The following is a 14,499-nucleotide window of genomic DNA, read 5'->3' as shown; positions in this document are numbered from 1 at the left end:
GTTGCTGTTTTTTAATGTTCCGTTTATTCAGACAAACTTATTGCATTACATTGTTAAATAAGGCAGAACTGTAATTTTACATGGGGGGAGAAAGAAGTCAATTTTTTAAATATAAAATATGACCTAAAAGCTGCTGCATACATGTTGGGATAAACAGAACGTGGAAAAATAAAACTTTCCTATGAAGACAGCACAATGGAATGCATTCCAAAATGCACCGAGATGCTTCGGGTGAATCAGCCAATCAGAGAACAGCGGAGGGGGTTTGGGTCATGTTCAGCACGGTGCAGCACTGTCAAACCGATGGAAATACAGTACAACATGTACAAGAGACCGTTTTAGTTCTGGCTTGGACGTTTCCTGCTCATCCCTTCAGGAGTTCGCAGGTCAAATCTGTGATGAGATAAAGGAGTGGCTCAGCATGAAGCTCCTCTAGATGTCATGTGCCTGCTGTTTTTCGATCTTTGATTTCAGATGCTCTTTGTATGCCAGGATGTCTCTGTTCCACTTTGTGATGGTCTGCTTCTCACAGACCCAGATCTCTTGAGCCACCTGCAGGAAGGGAGACCATTAGTACAGCGACACTTCTAATCAAGGTCTAATTGATTGCTTTAAGTGATCAGTCCATACCTGCTGAATTAGCCTGAAGTCGTGGCTGACTAGCATCATACCACCCTCGAACTCGTTGATCGCTTCTGCCAATGCATCAATAGTCTCGATATCCAGGTGATTAGTAGGCTCGTCAAGGAACAGCATATGAGGGTTCTGCCAGGCCAGCCAAGCAAAACACACTCTGCACTTCTGACCATCTGACAAATTTCTGATCGGACTGACCTGGAAGATGTTTCAAATGTTAGAATGGTAGAGAGGAGACAAAATTAATAGTAGTTCTGGGAAAGTATCCCCTTCCTACCTGCTGTTTCCCAGTTAGACCATAGCGACCGATGATCTTCCGCATCTCCTCCTTTTCTTTGATCTCAGGGAAACACTTCATCATGTACTCCAAAGGAGACAAGTCCAGCTCAAGCTGCTCAGTCAGGTGCTATAGAGAAAAGTTTAAAAACCCACACGTTTATCTTTAACTGTACCAGCCACCGCCAGTGTCTAACGCCATGAATCAGATGGAGCCTGTGCAGTATGTTCAAAAGATTTGTTTTACCTGGTGATATCTGCCAATCTTGACATGAGAATGTTTGCGGATCATACCATCAGTAGGTAGGAGCTACAGAGACAAGAGAATAAACCTCATCACTCTGAAATCAACTGGGAGTAGATCTAAGCTGATGATAAAGATGCCTTACCTCTCCCATAAGCAGCTTCAGAAGTGTAGATTTCCCAGCTCCATTGGGTCCCACCAGAGCCACTCGCGTGTCCAAGTCAATACCAAACTCCAGGTCTTTATATATGTACGGCTAAAGGAAACAAAAATCACTAAGTGTGCCAAATAAATCCATATTTTAAAAGGAGGGGAAAATATAAATGCATTATACTCACTGTATTCTCACTGTACTTGAAGCTCACATTCTGAACCATGATAACAGGAGGAGGAATCTTCCCACAGGGAGGAAAATAAAATGACAGAGTCTGTGGGAAACAGGAAGGGTTACTGCTAAGTTGGTAGGTTTCACCACTAACCACAGTCCCTAAAAAACACATACATTACTGATCCAGAAGTTGGAAAAACAACTGCCTGGCTGCAAGCTGAGCAACAGTTTCAAAGGTTGTAGAATAGGAGGCAAAACATTCCCTCTTGTCAAATCAGCTCTCATATTAGATTCAGGAAACCTGTTAAAGGGAACTTCTTCCTTCCCACTGTCACCAATTGGAGCTCCAAGAATAATCTGATTGACTGGGTTCTCTCCCTGATATTTCAGGCTCTTTACAGTTTAAACTGGCTTGTGACAACCATTGTTGTGAACTGATACTATTAAGTTAAAAAAAGAGAAAAAAAAAGAGATGAAATTTAATAGGCCACAGTTACTGTACCTTGTCATTCACGACTCTTTCAGTCAAGCCTGATGCAACCATCTTCTGCAGAGTCTTCTCTTTGCTCTGTGCTTGTCGTGCCAGTTTTGCAGAGCCGTGACCAAACCTGGCTATGTAGTTCTAGAAAATTGGGATACAAAAAAGATAATTGAGTGCAAATGTTACTGTGTGGCTATAGCAACAGTAACTGCTTCATAAAAGGATGCCTAAGTCTCTGTACCAATCAGGCAGTGACACGTGGCCACATGATGTCCCTTTTTTACCTTCATGTGTGCTATCTGGTCCTGTTCCCAGTTAAAGCGCTTCATCTGGTTCTCTTCCAGTTCCTGTCTGGTCTTCACATACTGGTCATAGTTACCCTTATAATGAAAATAGATTTGCACTGTCATCCAACAGGGTGGCACACATATATTTAGTAATAGCCTGCCTCTGGTTTCCTTATTCAGCATTATGTGATTACATGTATAGCAATCTATTCATGATACTTGGAAGCCTACAAAGCATGCTCAGGGTGTTTTCTTTTCTGGCAGTCACTTCAGCTGCATGCCCTTACCGTGTAGTACTTCAGTTTCTTCTGATGCAGGTGGATGATATTGGTACACACACCGTTCAGGAAGTCTTGAGAGTGTGAGATGAGCACGAGGATTCGCTTAAACCTGACAAAAACCATCAAGTTGATCAAAAATGAGTCTTAATCCATATCCGACTTAAATGAAGGAAGCAGAGGGAAAACTTACGACTTAAGCTCCTCCTCCAACCACACGCAAGCATCCAGGTCCAAGTGGTTAGTGGGCTCATCCAGCAGCAGCATGAAGGGCTTGATGAACAAAGCCCTACAAAGATGTCAAACAGCTGAATTTAAAGCAATACTGATAGTTTGTTTAGATTAACTCCTCAAATCTAAAGCTCAGAACTAGTCTTGAATGCTTGTGCTTTCACATTTTAAAATTACAAAAATCCCTGTGCTTTGTGTGCGATGGATGAAGATCTTCAGGATCAAAGATCTTTAATTGGTCTTTCTGTACTTTGAGATTTACACCAGGACATATATCCAACTCCAGCAACTGTGTCTGAGTGCACACACAAGTAATATGAAATGTGTTCTTGAAGCACCTTTATTATGAAATGAGCAAAACAATAGGATTGTTTGTTTTGGTTCAATATTATAGTGAATTTGAATATCAATTTCACACTAGTTTATCTCCTCTCCACATTATAACACAATATTGTATAGGCAGGGCACAATGAAGATCGAGAGACAGGAGAGATATTTTACACAAAACAGACTGAAATGTTAGGACTTAATACCACTCTGGCTATCATGCCAATACCCTATTAGTCATCCAAATGATTCCATTGTCAAACCGGAGATGCTAGAAACATGATAGTCCCCAGTCTGTGTCACTCACACCAGATCTACTGAGACCACTGTTGCGTTTCTTGTATTAGGGCAACACGTTACACATCACAAAGGGTTCATACTGCTACCTTAATGGATACATTATCACCTCATTCCCCTCCCTGTATTGGTTATCGTGACTACACAGAGGAAATTATAACTTATGCCCACTTTAGTTTCCTGTATCTACCATACAGGAAACTAAAGTGGGAAGTCAGGACACAATGCTACAGTTTGCTTTTATCGTGTGCGTTTTTCTGTCATTTGGACAAGGGACACAGGATCAGTCGAAAGCTGGAGAGACGAGGATGACCGTAACTCAGTGGTACAGTACTATACGAGCTGTGTCTACCTGGCCAGAGCAACACGCATCCTCCACCCTCCACTGAAGTCCTTCAGTTTCTTCTGCTGCATCGCAGTGCTGAAACCCAAACCGTGGAGGATCCGAGAGGCTCGCATCTCCGCCTTGTCTGCATCCAGCTCCTCCAGACGCTCATACAGCTCCATCAGCTTCTCACACTCAGCTGTTTACAAAAAAAAAAAAAAAAAAAAAAAGGCATTTATAATATAGCTAAAGCATAATTAGAGAGATTTTTCAACTTCCTGCAGTTTATTTGAACACTCACAGTCTTCATGGGCAAGTCTTTCTGCCTCCTTCTCCAACATGATCCTCTGTTCATCCACCTCCATGACACACTGCAGAGCAGTCTTTTCGCTGGGGGCCATCTCTCGGGTCAAGTGGTAAATATCTATGTGCTCTGGAATGGGAATCTCACGATGTCCGATGGCTGACAACAGCATGGATTTTCCTGGCAAAAAACGGGAAAATAAATAAATAAATAAATAAATAAATAAATAAATAATAGAGAGAAAAATGTTTTGTGGGATGTGATATAAGAACATTTGACAAATGCAAGCTACACAAGGAAGTGTAGCAGAACCAGTGTTGATAAGAGATTCCCTACTGGCCACTCCCATGGGCCTCAGGTGGGCCATAAAGCTGCCAAGATTTCTGCTTCAACTTTCTAATGCTTTTACACCCTTCCATCTGAGGTGTCAGTCACCAGCATCTTTCTCTCATTGGTACTTGCTTCAAATCCTTAAAACTCAGGAAGGTTTAATTTGGGTTCCAACCATTTCATGTTGTCATTTCCCTATCATTGGTTGAAGCCTAATGTCAACTTTATATAATTCCTGTAATATGAACCCTTTAATATCATCAGTTATTCAGGTTTTTCCCTTTGGCCTAAAGGGCCAGATGGCCAAATGAAATACTAGGTTTTGAAACAGCTGGGGGGGTTTTCCTTTTGGTTTCTAATGTCTGTGTGTTTAAAGTCTTAATAGAAACGTACTGCTCCAGGATAAATTAGTTACCTGTGCCATTAAGACCAATGAGGCCATAGCGTCTGCCTGAGTTCAGCTCCAGGCTGGTGTCTGCAAGCAGCTCTTGACCATGGAAGGTGAGCGACAGGCTGCTTATATGGACATCAGTGCTGTTAGGGTGGGAGGCAAGAACACCCGTCACTGCCCGGGCCTCCGTTTTCCGCAGCTCAAACTCATCCAGCTCCTTTGTCAAATTTTCAACACCTATCAAATATATTTAAAGAAAACAAGAGAGCTTCAGTTAGAAAATTTACCACAGGCTGACAAATCCAGTGAGCAATCAGTGCTTTTCCTCAGTCATCTTCTCACCATTGCTCTCTGCTCCATTAAGCTGGGCCTCTTGTTGTTCACTCTCCCCATTTACTTCTTCAGTTTTCTTGGTGCGCTGGCGAGCTTTGGCAGCCTCCTTCTTCTTTGCTGCTTTCTTCTTAGCCAGGTCAGACGGCATGGTTGTGCAGTGCTACATTATAGGAAAAGAAAAACACAGAAATGATATGGATGAAGAAGAAACTAAGACCAAAATAGAATCGCAGTGTGTCAGGGGAATCGTGATCATAGGTTGTTTAACGGTTTCTCAATTTTCCAATTGGTCTTAGTCTACCAGTTAAATGTCAGAATATAAATAAGGGTAAAAATGACTAATCGCTTACATAATGAGGCGCCAGGACCAACCTCGGTACACTTGCCTGTTTACCATAATGTTAAAAATGTGCCGGTAATTGAACTCACCGTATAACACCATTTTACAGATTACATTAAAAAGTAGGCTAACTTTGAGTATAAAGGCCTAAAATGTCTAAGGACAACTAAATGACAGTAATAGCGGGGATAATGCTCCCTCCCCAAACCCGCATTTTGTTTCCTTTCAGTCCCACCTGCCCGCACGTTGGGCTTTTTGCGGTATAACGCATGATAGCATAGCTGTTAGCAGCCTACACGTCACACTTTGTCATTTCACAGTTAACCAACCATAATAAATATCATGGTCTAAGGAGCCCAGAGTGTCAAACATAAAAAGTAAATCGTAATAGTTTTTATAAGCCGGCTATTTAGCGCGTTAGCCCCTTAGCTAAGCTAACAACGGTAGCCAGGCCTGAGCAGCTAAAGCTAACTTGACGCAGGGCCCCAAGTAGCTTCGAAAAACTCTCAAATCGGCTAACTAGAGCTCACCCCCACATCTGTGTTTATCTTAAAATAAAACAGCTTACATGTCATACAACCGTGGCAGCTCTCATACAGTGTTATTCCCTCTCTTACCTAAATAATGAACCACTGTTCTCCTGAACACACCGACAGTCTCGTGTCCACTTTCGCCGGGTGGATGTAGCCGCTCGCCAAGCCGCCAGACGGACCATATATGGTCAAGGAGGGCGGTGAAGATGTAAGTTCCCTCCTCTTCTCGTGGGACTGCAGTAAAAATGTCCCTTTACCCATCAACTGAACCTTAAATTAACTACTAAATAAGCCAAATTTATATATTTTTTAGGTAGAACTAAAGAGACGGCTTATGAGTTGAAAACTGGCACTGACTAATGGGTAGATATTGTATTTATGAGGTTTTGCCATCCTAGTAAGGCTTCTTTTGCCCTCTTATCACTAAGATGTTGTGTTGATACGTATCTAACACATTCGTGCGTTCAATGTGATTTTCTAGGAGGAATTTATTTTTAAGTACTGCTTTCACTAAGAAGAGATCTGCCGGTAGCTGCTCAGTCGGGGGGTGATGCTGCGGCAGCACTCGGCGGTCGGTGATGAGGTTGAAGAGGGACGCTGTTTCAGCGCTGTCTGTGTGGCACTCGGATTTTTTGAGGAAGTCAGGAAACTGACGGAGATGGGCGACAATGTGCACGGCTGTGCTTCGTAGCTTTCCCCCCCGGTATGAGCTGTGTTACATGGGATCTCCTTCGAGTCAGCATTCGTGGAGATGGATCGTCGTTTGTGTACGGAAACAACGGACTCGACGCTAGCTCGCTAGCTCGGCTCCCTAATGCTTTCCTCTGGTGGAAAACGATACTGTGGAGTTCATACTTCCGAGTATTCTCGCTTCGGGTTGTCTTTTATTACTGGTAACCAGATAAACGGTTAACTTTACTAGTTCATCGTCTAGCTGCATTAGTTAGCTGACTTTGGCTTCTAGCTAACGCCATCCCAAACTAGTTAAGCTAATTAAGGTAACGGTTAAAAAACCACCAGAGTAACGTTACACAATTTTTATGACAACGACATTTCTGAGTTTTTCTTCCCTTTTTGTTATCTTAAAATTTTGACTCGCAATGACTGTTAATCATGCGAAAATATCTGTATGCATTTCATCTTTCAGATGAACAAAGTGCTTCATTCCGGTAGCTTTACAGTTTGGTCATCTTCCGTTGTGACGTTGGATTAAAAACGACATTTCTTGCATTTGTCAAACAAAAAAAACATTTAAAAAGTGCTGTAACATGTAACGTTTAGATTTAATCATTCGTTATAGGCTGAGTAGAAACTTCACTACCTCGCTGAAAGGGACTGGGAACAGACTTTAATTTTAAGCCAGTTTTCTGTCATTTTCTTTACTCATTTCGGTTCAGATTTATCAAAGACGTGTTAACATATGGCAGGAGTGTTGGCACTATCAGTGCTCTAGTTTTTTGTTGTTGGGATTTTTTTAAAAAAATTTTCCCAGCACAGCCACAATAAGTGTAGCTCATAACTGCCAGGGATGCGTCTCTCCTCATTTTTGGCCCTGTTCAGGCCTGCTTTACCCCTTATCCTGGGGCTGTCTCTTGGATGCAGTCTGAGCCTTTTGATGGTGTCCTGGACCCAAGGAGACACGGAGGACTCCTGTGGAGATGAGCTGGGCAATGGCAGGCGGTTTTTGGGTGGGGGAGAGGGCCACAGAGATTCAAGAGATGGAGCTGGAGACGCAGACTTTCAGCCACGCATAGTGCCCTATCACAAGGACCCAAACAAGCCGCACAAGAAGGTCCTCAGGTAAGTGCGGGAGGTATGGTCCCTGTTTCCAGGTGCTTAAAGAAGGATCACAGGAAGCATTGCTCGACTTTTAATTGAAAGAAGCTGGAGACTTTTTCCACACAGTGTGGATTTGCATTTAGTTAATTCCCCATTTTACATTCTTACATTTAATTCCCCCCTGCAATGCTCTCATTGCACTGAGGGGGGTACAGAGAATAAGTGGCCTGTAGATTACAGATTATGCCACAAATTCCTTCAGAAAACTCACTGATGCAAAAGATTGCATCCATTTTCTTTTTTCAATTTTATTTCTTATCTTTTTTATTTATTTCTACTGGCTCTGATAGTCATCCCATAAGGATGATCAGGTTTTCTCTGTCAGTACAACCATTCCTTGGAATAATCTCCCAGATGAGATCTGATTGGCCAGCTCACTGTGGTCTTACAAATGCTTCTTACAGACATATTTTTAAAAGCAGGCCTCTCCTGTGCTTACACTTTTTATTTCTATCAATCCTCTTTAATTATTGATATTTACGTTCAATTTGATGTTTCATTTGCTTTTTTCCTTTTTTCTGTTGTGAAGCACTGTAATTATTATTGTCATTATTTAGCAGGGTTGCCAATTTTGGAGGGGGGAGATATAATAGAACACCTCATCGATGGGATTTTGTGTACAAATTTAATCCTACTATCATTGAATTTGTTCTTTTTACAGAGATGATGAATTTCAAGCAAATTCAAACTTTTAGAATTTTATGTGGAACTTTAGCTACTCTTTTGAAACTCCTTAAAGTAGCAGGACCTCAAAACTTAACTGACATAGCTTAAGTAGTTCTCTAGATATAGTTGTGTGTAAATGCCCCCACAGAAAATACTGCCCATAAAAGGCTTAAAAATACCACTGACATCATTGCAAAAATATATATTTTATATAGTGTTATTTCAGCTCATTTACTGGTTCTTTTGAAAACATCATGCATGCTCATTTTTACTACTTAATAAAATGTATGATTTACCAAGCCATTCCTAGAAGTGAAGGAGTCAAGGATGCTTTCCAGGGATCATCTGCATACATTTGGATATTAACATTTTGGGATACAATAGGTAGATTATTGCTATAAAGTGATAATAAAAGGGGACTTGGTACGGAGAAGTGTGGGACTCCTGTAGAACACGCAAAAAAAAGGAGATTTGATAACATCCATAGCATAGATTAACATTTTCTGCAGAAAAATTATATATATATATATATATATATATATATATATATATATATATAGTGCCAATTCAGATAAAATAACTTGGTATCAAATTCCTTCTTTAAATCCAAAAAGACACCACCTACACAAACATTTCTATCCAATTATCTTTTATTTCACAGCCACTTAGTATCTGCATCACATTAGTATCTTGTGATGGAAACAAGTTCACGCTTATGAGAAGATACTTTTTATGCATCGGTGTTCTTGCTGTTTGCTGTAATTGCTCCCTCTTTGCCCTCTTTCTTCAGAACACGATACATCCACACTGAACTGGGCATCAGAGAGCGACTCCTGGTGGGCGTGCTCACTTCTCGGGCCACCCTCAACACGCTGGCCGTAGCGGTGAACCGCACAGTTGCCCACCACTTCCACCGGACCTTCTTCTTCACAGGCCTGCGCAGCCCCAAGGTGCCTCACGGGATGACTGTGGTTGCCCATGGCGACGATCGCCCGGTGTGGCTGATGTATGAGACGGTACGCCACCTCCACCAGCACTACGGCTCGGAATACGACTGGTTCCTATTAGCCCAGGATGACACGTACATGCAGGCGGATCGGCTGTCGGAGCTGGTGGGCCACCTCAGCGCAGGTCAGGACCTGTATATGGGCAGGGCAGAGGAGTTCATCGGTGGTGAGGAGAAGGCACGTTACTGCCACGGAGGCTATGGCTACCTGCTGTCCCGCAGTCTGCTGGCCCGTCTGCAGCCCCATCTCGACACCTGCCGCAATGACATCCTCAGCGTGAGGCCTGATGAGTGGCTGGGCCGCTGTATTATCGACTACCTGGGTATGAGTTGTGTGGAAGTGCACCAGGTAAAAACACAGACTTTGAAATAAGTAGCTTAATCAGTAGGAGGATTGTCCGCTATATTAATATTTATATGTGCATGTTTTTCGCAGGAGATGACCTACCGTTATTTTGAGCTTGGGAAAAATGCAGACCCAGAGCGTGAAGATAGCCCAGAGTTTAAAAATGCCTTCACAGTGCATCCTGTGTCTGACCCAAATCTCATGTATCGACTGCACAAACGCTTCAGCCACATTGAGCTAGAATGGACTTACCTGCAGATCCAGCAGCTGCAGGTTTGTAATACAGGTTTTGTTTTTCGCTCCTATAAACATTTTTCTCTGCCTGACTCATCACTTCTTAGTCAAAATTTAGTATACAGTTTGTTCTTATTTCACCACACCCTCTTCAGGACCTGAGTCAGTAATTCCTGACTGAAACAATATTTATATGCCAGAAAACCAAGAGAAGGGATGTGGTGTTGTGCCGAGTATGATCTGCCTGAGAAACCTTATGTAACTAAAGTAGCTGCTAATGACAGTTCATTAGAGTTGTTTTGACTTAAGGTTAAATATAGCTTACCGCACCACAGAGCTATAAAATAAGTCATGACTTTATTAGACATAACTTATTGTTATAGCTAATTTTTGTGTATACTGGTTAAAGAGCAAGGAACACTTGATACAGTACAGTACTGTGCAAACGTTTTAAGCCACCATTCATTTACTTACAGTTTACTACAAAAGTGGGAAATACTGCAGCATGCAAACATACATGGAAATATAGTATAAGGCAAAAACAGAGTTTGTACAATTCTAATGGCTTTTAATGCTTTTAATTCAATTACAGTGTGGTTGGAATCATGGTCATGCTGAAAAACCCAAACTGCTGCCAATTAGATATTTTCCACATGATACTGTATGGTGGATCAAAACCTGATGGTACTTTTTTGTGTTCATGATTTGACAAGATCTCCAACACCACTGGCTGAAATGCAGTCTATATATATTGACAATGATTTAAACCAAAAATGTCAAATTTGGATTCATCACTCCATAAACTGTTTTCAGTTCGGTTATTGTGTAATTTGGCATTTCCTCCCTGTTTCTCTTCCTTAATCAGATGGATAATCAAAAAAATGACCTGTGACATCCTTTTCCAAATCAACTTCGCTCGACTGTGATGGAAAAAACTGTGAGGGAAGGGCCGTAAAAAGACTTGGCTTAGACAAGGCTATTTAATAATTTCATGATGGATGTTGATGACAAGTGTCTGCCCATCTTAGATACTTTGCCCAACATGTTCTTACCATCTTCTTTTCTGCAGGTCATATAAAAGAACCACGGGGGAAAGGGGCTGCATTTTCAAAGGACATAAATAGATGTTAGTTGCTCATCTTGTCAACTCGTGTTTTCTCTTTTGCTGGAGAAATGATCCAGTCTAACTCCCTACATTCCTCACGCAAGACAACAACTTTATAGGAAGCAGGTTTTATCACAACAATACAGCGTTCCCCTGTGTGTTTAACAGCCTGTCACTGAGGATGTTAAACATATCAGGTTATGTCATGAAGCACACTTTTAATTAACATTTACATGATCTGTGTCACCTGTCAGTTATGTTGATTATCTTTAGTGATAGTTGGGTTGCTGTGAATTCTTTTCCTGTATGCTCTGCTAATAAAGGAAGAATGTTTCATTTATATTTTGAGAATTTTGAAGCTCTTATCTCCTGCATTTTGGCTGTAGGTGACATATTGCTAGACACCTCTGATGCATTTCAAATTTTTGTGTGCACTCATCAGATGCAGATCAGTAACCTGAGTGACCTGACACCAGAGGGCAAGGCTGGAGTGACGTGGCCGATAGGAATCAACCCTCCCTTCAAACCCAGGACGCGTTTTGAGGTCATAAACTGGGAGTACTTTACGGAAGAGCACATTTACTCCTGCGTCGATGGCTCCCCCAAATGTGAGTTGAGAGGTGTCAACCGCGCAGACGTCAATGCAATTCTAGAGATTGCGGTCGAGCGTCTCAACGAGCGCTACCAGCCACAGCTACGGTTCCGCAAGAGGCGTCTGCTTAATGGGTACCGTCGCTTTGATCCCACACGTGGTATGGAGTATATACTGGACCTCGCGCTGGAGGCCTACACCCAGAAAGGCCACAGCCAGGTCATTGCCAAACGAGTCAACCTGCTGCGACCTCTAAGTTCAGTTGAGATTATTCCCATGCCTTATGTGACAGAAGCGACACGGGTGCAGGTCATCCTGCCTGTCACCGCCCAGGATCAGGACTATGTTGGGAACTTCCTGGACATGTACGTGATGAACACTCTGGACACCCATGACAATGTTTTACTCACGTTCTTGTTCATCTACGATCCTTTCGATGCGCAGAGAGTCAGTCAGACTGACGTGTTTGCTGGCGTCAAGGCTATGATTGGGGAAGTGGAGAAACGCTACGGAGACGTGAAGATCCCCTGGATCAGTGTGAAGACCGAGGTGCCCTCGCAGGTCAAGCTAATGGACATCATCTCCAAGAAGCACCCGGTGGACACACTATTTTTCCTGGCCAGCGTTTGGACAGAGGTCAACGCTGACTTCCTGAACCGCTGCAGAATGAATTCCATCAGCAATTGGCAAGTCTTCTTCCCCATCCACTTCCAGGAGTACAACCCAGCCGTCCTCTACCGTGACCAGCAGCCCTCCGCTGCCTCCTCCTCCGCTGCTTCGGAGTCACTGCGAGACGGCCACTTTGACCGGCACGTCTTCGACGAGGCCTGCTTTTACAACGCCGACTACATGACCGCACGGACGAAGATGGCTGCCGACATCCTGGATAACGAGGAGCTCCTGGAAAGCATGGACGTGTACGACATCTTTGTCCGTTACTCGGGCCTGCATGTGTTCAGAGCAGTAGAGCCGGCGCTGATTCAGAAATACGTGCGGCGGACGTGCAATCCCCGCTTCAGCGAGGACATCTACCACCGCTGTGTTCTCAGCAACCTGGAGGGTCTGGGGTCACGCTCGCATCTAGCCATGGCTCTGTTTGAGCAAGAGCAGGCCAACAGCACATAGAGCACATAGAGCTTGGACTGAAGGACACTGAATGTGATTTTTGTTTCCTTTCTTTCTTTCTTTTTTTAAACGTGGTACTTCTTGCATCCACACACTGAAATTCTCACCCCTGAACAAGGTGGAAAGAAGTCAGGACTGTTTTTGACACTCCAGCAGCTGCAAATAAACCCTCTGACTTATGACTGTGTAACTTTAAACCTGTCTTGTCCAGACCTGTTGAACCATTACTGATGTTAACGTCACTTTGAGAAGCCGTTACTTGTATTCCGGTCGAACAACAATATTTATAGCCCCCCCTTTTTTTTCTTTTGTTTTTTTTAAAGACAATAATAAATTAACACAAGCCTTTATTGTTAGAAATGAATAAGAGGGGGAAAAACTTGAGCCATAAGTCTTCCTTTTGTGAGGATTTTTTAAGTAATACTGAAACAAGCTGCCTTTTCTTTAAACTTTGTGCTCTTTAAGAGGTATTAAAGAGTGATACTTCTGCTCAGAGTTGTTGCTTCATTCATTCAAGCTCACAGTGTAAAAGGCTCAGTCTCATTAGTCAAAACGCAGCGTGCTTGAACAGTTATTCCTGGAGGTATCTGTTGTCTGCTTGGCAGAGCTGAAGAAAAGCCAGAAAAGATTCTGTGGTCAGTAAAGATGGTGTGTTCACATTCACAATAATACGTCTTGTAGTGTTCTCAGTTTTCCCAAAAGCTGCGTTACAGAGAGCCCCAGAGGCAGTGAACAGTTTGTTCCAAAGCTGCCTGCTCGTCGCATTAAGTCAGTGAATCTCCACCCCTGCCCGGGCCTCCTTGAGTTTTGGCAAGCGTTCTGCATGCACATCTTTTTTTTTTGGGGGGGGGGGGGGGTGAACTCAGTGCCCGGAGGGAGGGTCGGGGTCTGCAGCGGCTGAGGTGGTTAACCTTGACATGGCGGTGGTTAAACGGTCTGAAAGGCTTACTTCACTCACCTTTCTCCTGTCGGCTCGGGAGAACAGAGAAGCAGCAGAGTTAAAGGAGCTCTTTCTGAGACGGGAGCAAAGCTGCAGTCAGCATTACAGCCACTGCTGCAGCTCCCCGTTGGAAGCGCCTCCACCTGCTTCCTCGTGGTGAGGCCAGTGAACAATAAAAGGCCTGTGTGCCACCTCTGAGGAGCGCCTGGCTCATGGAAGAAACGAAACCCACCAATGAGGCAGGGCACAAAGCCAGAGTGTACGGCAGGGCTGTGCATTCCTCCCCCCCCCACCCCGCTTTATTCTGCAGCTAATTGAAGAAACTGAAAAATTCAAAAGGCTTTTACAATGACAGAGCTCACGGAGACTGGATTCCCTGTGATCACGTGTGCATTAGCTAGTGTTTGATTGCAGGGGTGAAAAGCAAAGGAGTTCACACAATACAGAATCACTCTGCTGTTCACTAAGCCAGTATTAAAAGGACACTTAACCCTAACATATAATCCATGCCTTTCTCCTCTGCCCTGTAGTTTAGAGTTCTTTCCATTTTGGATGTATCACCTGTAGAGATGTCAGCCTTCTATTGAATATAATAGAACTTAATGGCACTCAGCTTGAGTTGCTCAAAGGGCCAAAAATTACATTTAAATAACTCAGCAGCTAAACCTGATCATTGGAAAAAAAAGTCACAAACCCAGCGGAAGG

At 43.1% G+C, this 14,499-nt stretch overlaps 2 protein-coding genes across 4 annotated transcripts; one reads left to right on the top strand and one right to left on the bottom strand.

The window, feature by feature from the left end:
* Positions 1 to 5: 5 nt before the first annotated feature.
* On the bottom strand, positions 6 to 6,089 carry abcf2b (ATP-binding cassette, sub-family F (GCN20), member 2b). Of its 2 annotated transcripts, none has more exons than XM_026179909.1 (15): positions 6,026 to 6,089; positions 5,078 to 5,228; positions 4,760 to 4,972; positions 4,012 to 4,194; positions 3,738 to 3,909; positions 2,724 to 2,819; positions 2,540 to 2,642; positions 2,250 to 2,345; positions 1,987 to 2,106; positions 1,495 to 1,584; positions 1,302 to 1,412; positions 1,160 to 1,222; positions 914 to 1,042; positions 631 to 834; positions 6 to 552 (listed from the first exon to the last, which is right to left on the bottom strand). In XM_026179909.1, the coding sequence occupies exons 2-15, from the start codon at positions 5,214 to 5,216 to the stop codon at positions 433 to 435; spliced, it is 1,839 nt and encodes a 612-aa protein (XP_026035694.1). In that variant the 5' UTR covers positions 5,217 to 5,228; positions 6,026 to 6,089; the 3' UTR covers positions 6 to 432. The 2 variants fall into 2 exon arrangements, with proteins under 2 accessions (XP_026035694.1, XP_026035695.1); XM_026179910.1 differs by having other exon boundaries at positions 5,977 to 6,040.
* A 6-nt stretch (positions 6,090 to 6,095) lies between these two features.
* On the top strand, positions 6,096 to 13,349 carry chpf2 (chondroitin polymerizing factor 2). Of its 2 annotated transcripts, XM_026179908.1 has the most exons (5): positions 6,096 to 6,149; positions 7,502 to 7,741; positions 9,237 to 9,801; positions 9,889 to 10,071; positions 11,580 to 13,349. In XM_026179908.1, coding segments are annotated over exons 1-5 (2,265 nt in total). In that variant the 5' UTR covers positions 6,096 to 6,147; the 3' UTR covers positions 12,855 to 13,349. The 2 variants fall into 2 exon arrangements, with proteins under 2 accessions (XP_026035693.1, XP_026035692.1); XM_026179907.1 differs by lacking the exon at positions 6,096 to 6,149 and having other exon boundaries at positions 6,156 to 7,741.
* The last annotated feature ends 1,150 nt before the right edge of the window (positions 13,350 to 14,499 follow it).

This window comes from Astatotilapia calliptera, chromosome 9 (assembly GCF_900246225.1).
Source record: "Astatotilapia calliptera chromosome 9, fAstCal1.2, whole genome shotgun sequence".
NCBI lineage: Eukaryota > Metazoa > Chordata > Actinopteri > Cichliformes > Cichlidae > Astatotilapia > Astatotilapia calliptera.
The sequence above is the reverse complement of the archived record's forward strand: the minus strand, read 5'-3'. Positions and strand labels throughout refer to the sequence as shown.

Bases quoted from the DNA above. Each gene is read 5' to 3' on its own strand.
- chpf2 (XM_026179907.1), top strand. From the start codon at position 7,470: ATGCGTCTCTCCTCATTTTTGGCCCTGTTCAGGCCTGCTTTACCCCTT. The intron at 7,742-9,236 runs GTAAGTGCGGGA...CTCTTTCTTCAG, and splicing joins CCGCACAAGAAGGTCCTCAG to AACACGATACATCCACACTG. The intron at 10,072-11,579 runs GTTTGTAATACA...TGCACTCATCAG, and splicing joins TGCAGATCCAGCAGCTGCAG to ATGCAGATCAGTAACCTGAG.
- abcf2b (XM_026179909.1), bottom strand. From the start codon at position 5,216: ATGCCGTCTGACCTGGCTAAGAAGAAAGCAGCAAAGAAGAAGGAGGCT. The intron at 4,973-5,077 runs GTGAGAAGATGA...TATATTTGATAG, and splicing joins TAATGGAGCAGAGAGCAATG to GTGTTGAAAATTTGACAAAG. The intron at 2,643-2,723 runs GTAAGTTTTCCC...GGTTTTTGTCAG, and splicing joins TTGGAGGAGGAGCTTAAGTC to GTTTAAGCGAATCCTCGTGC.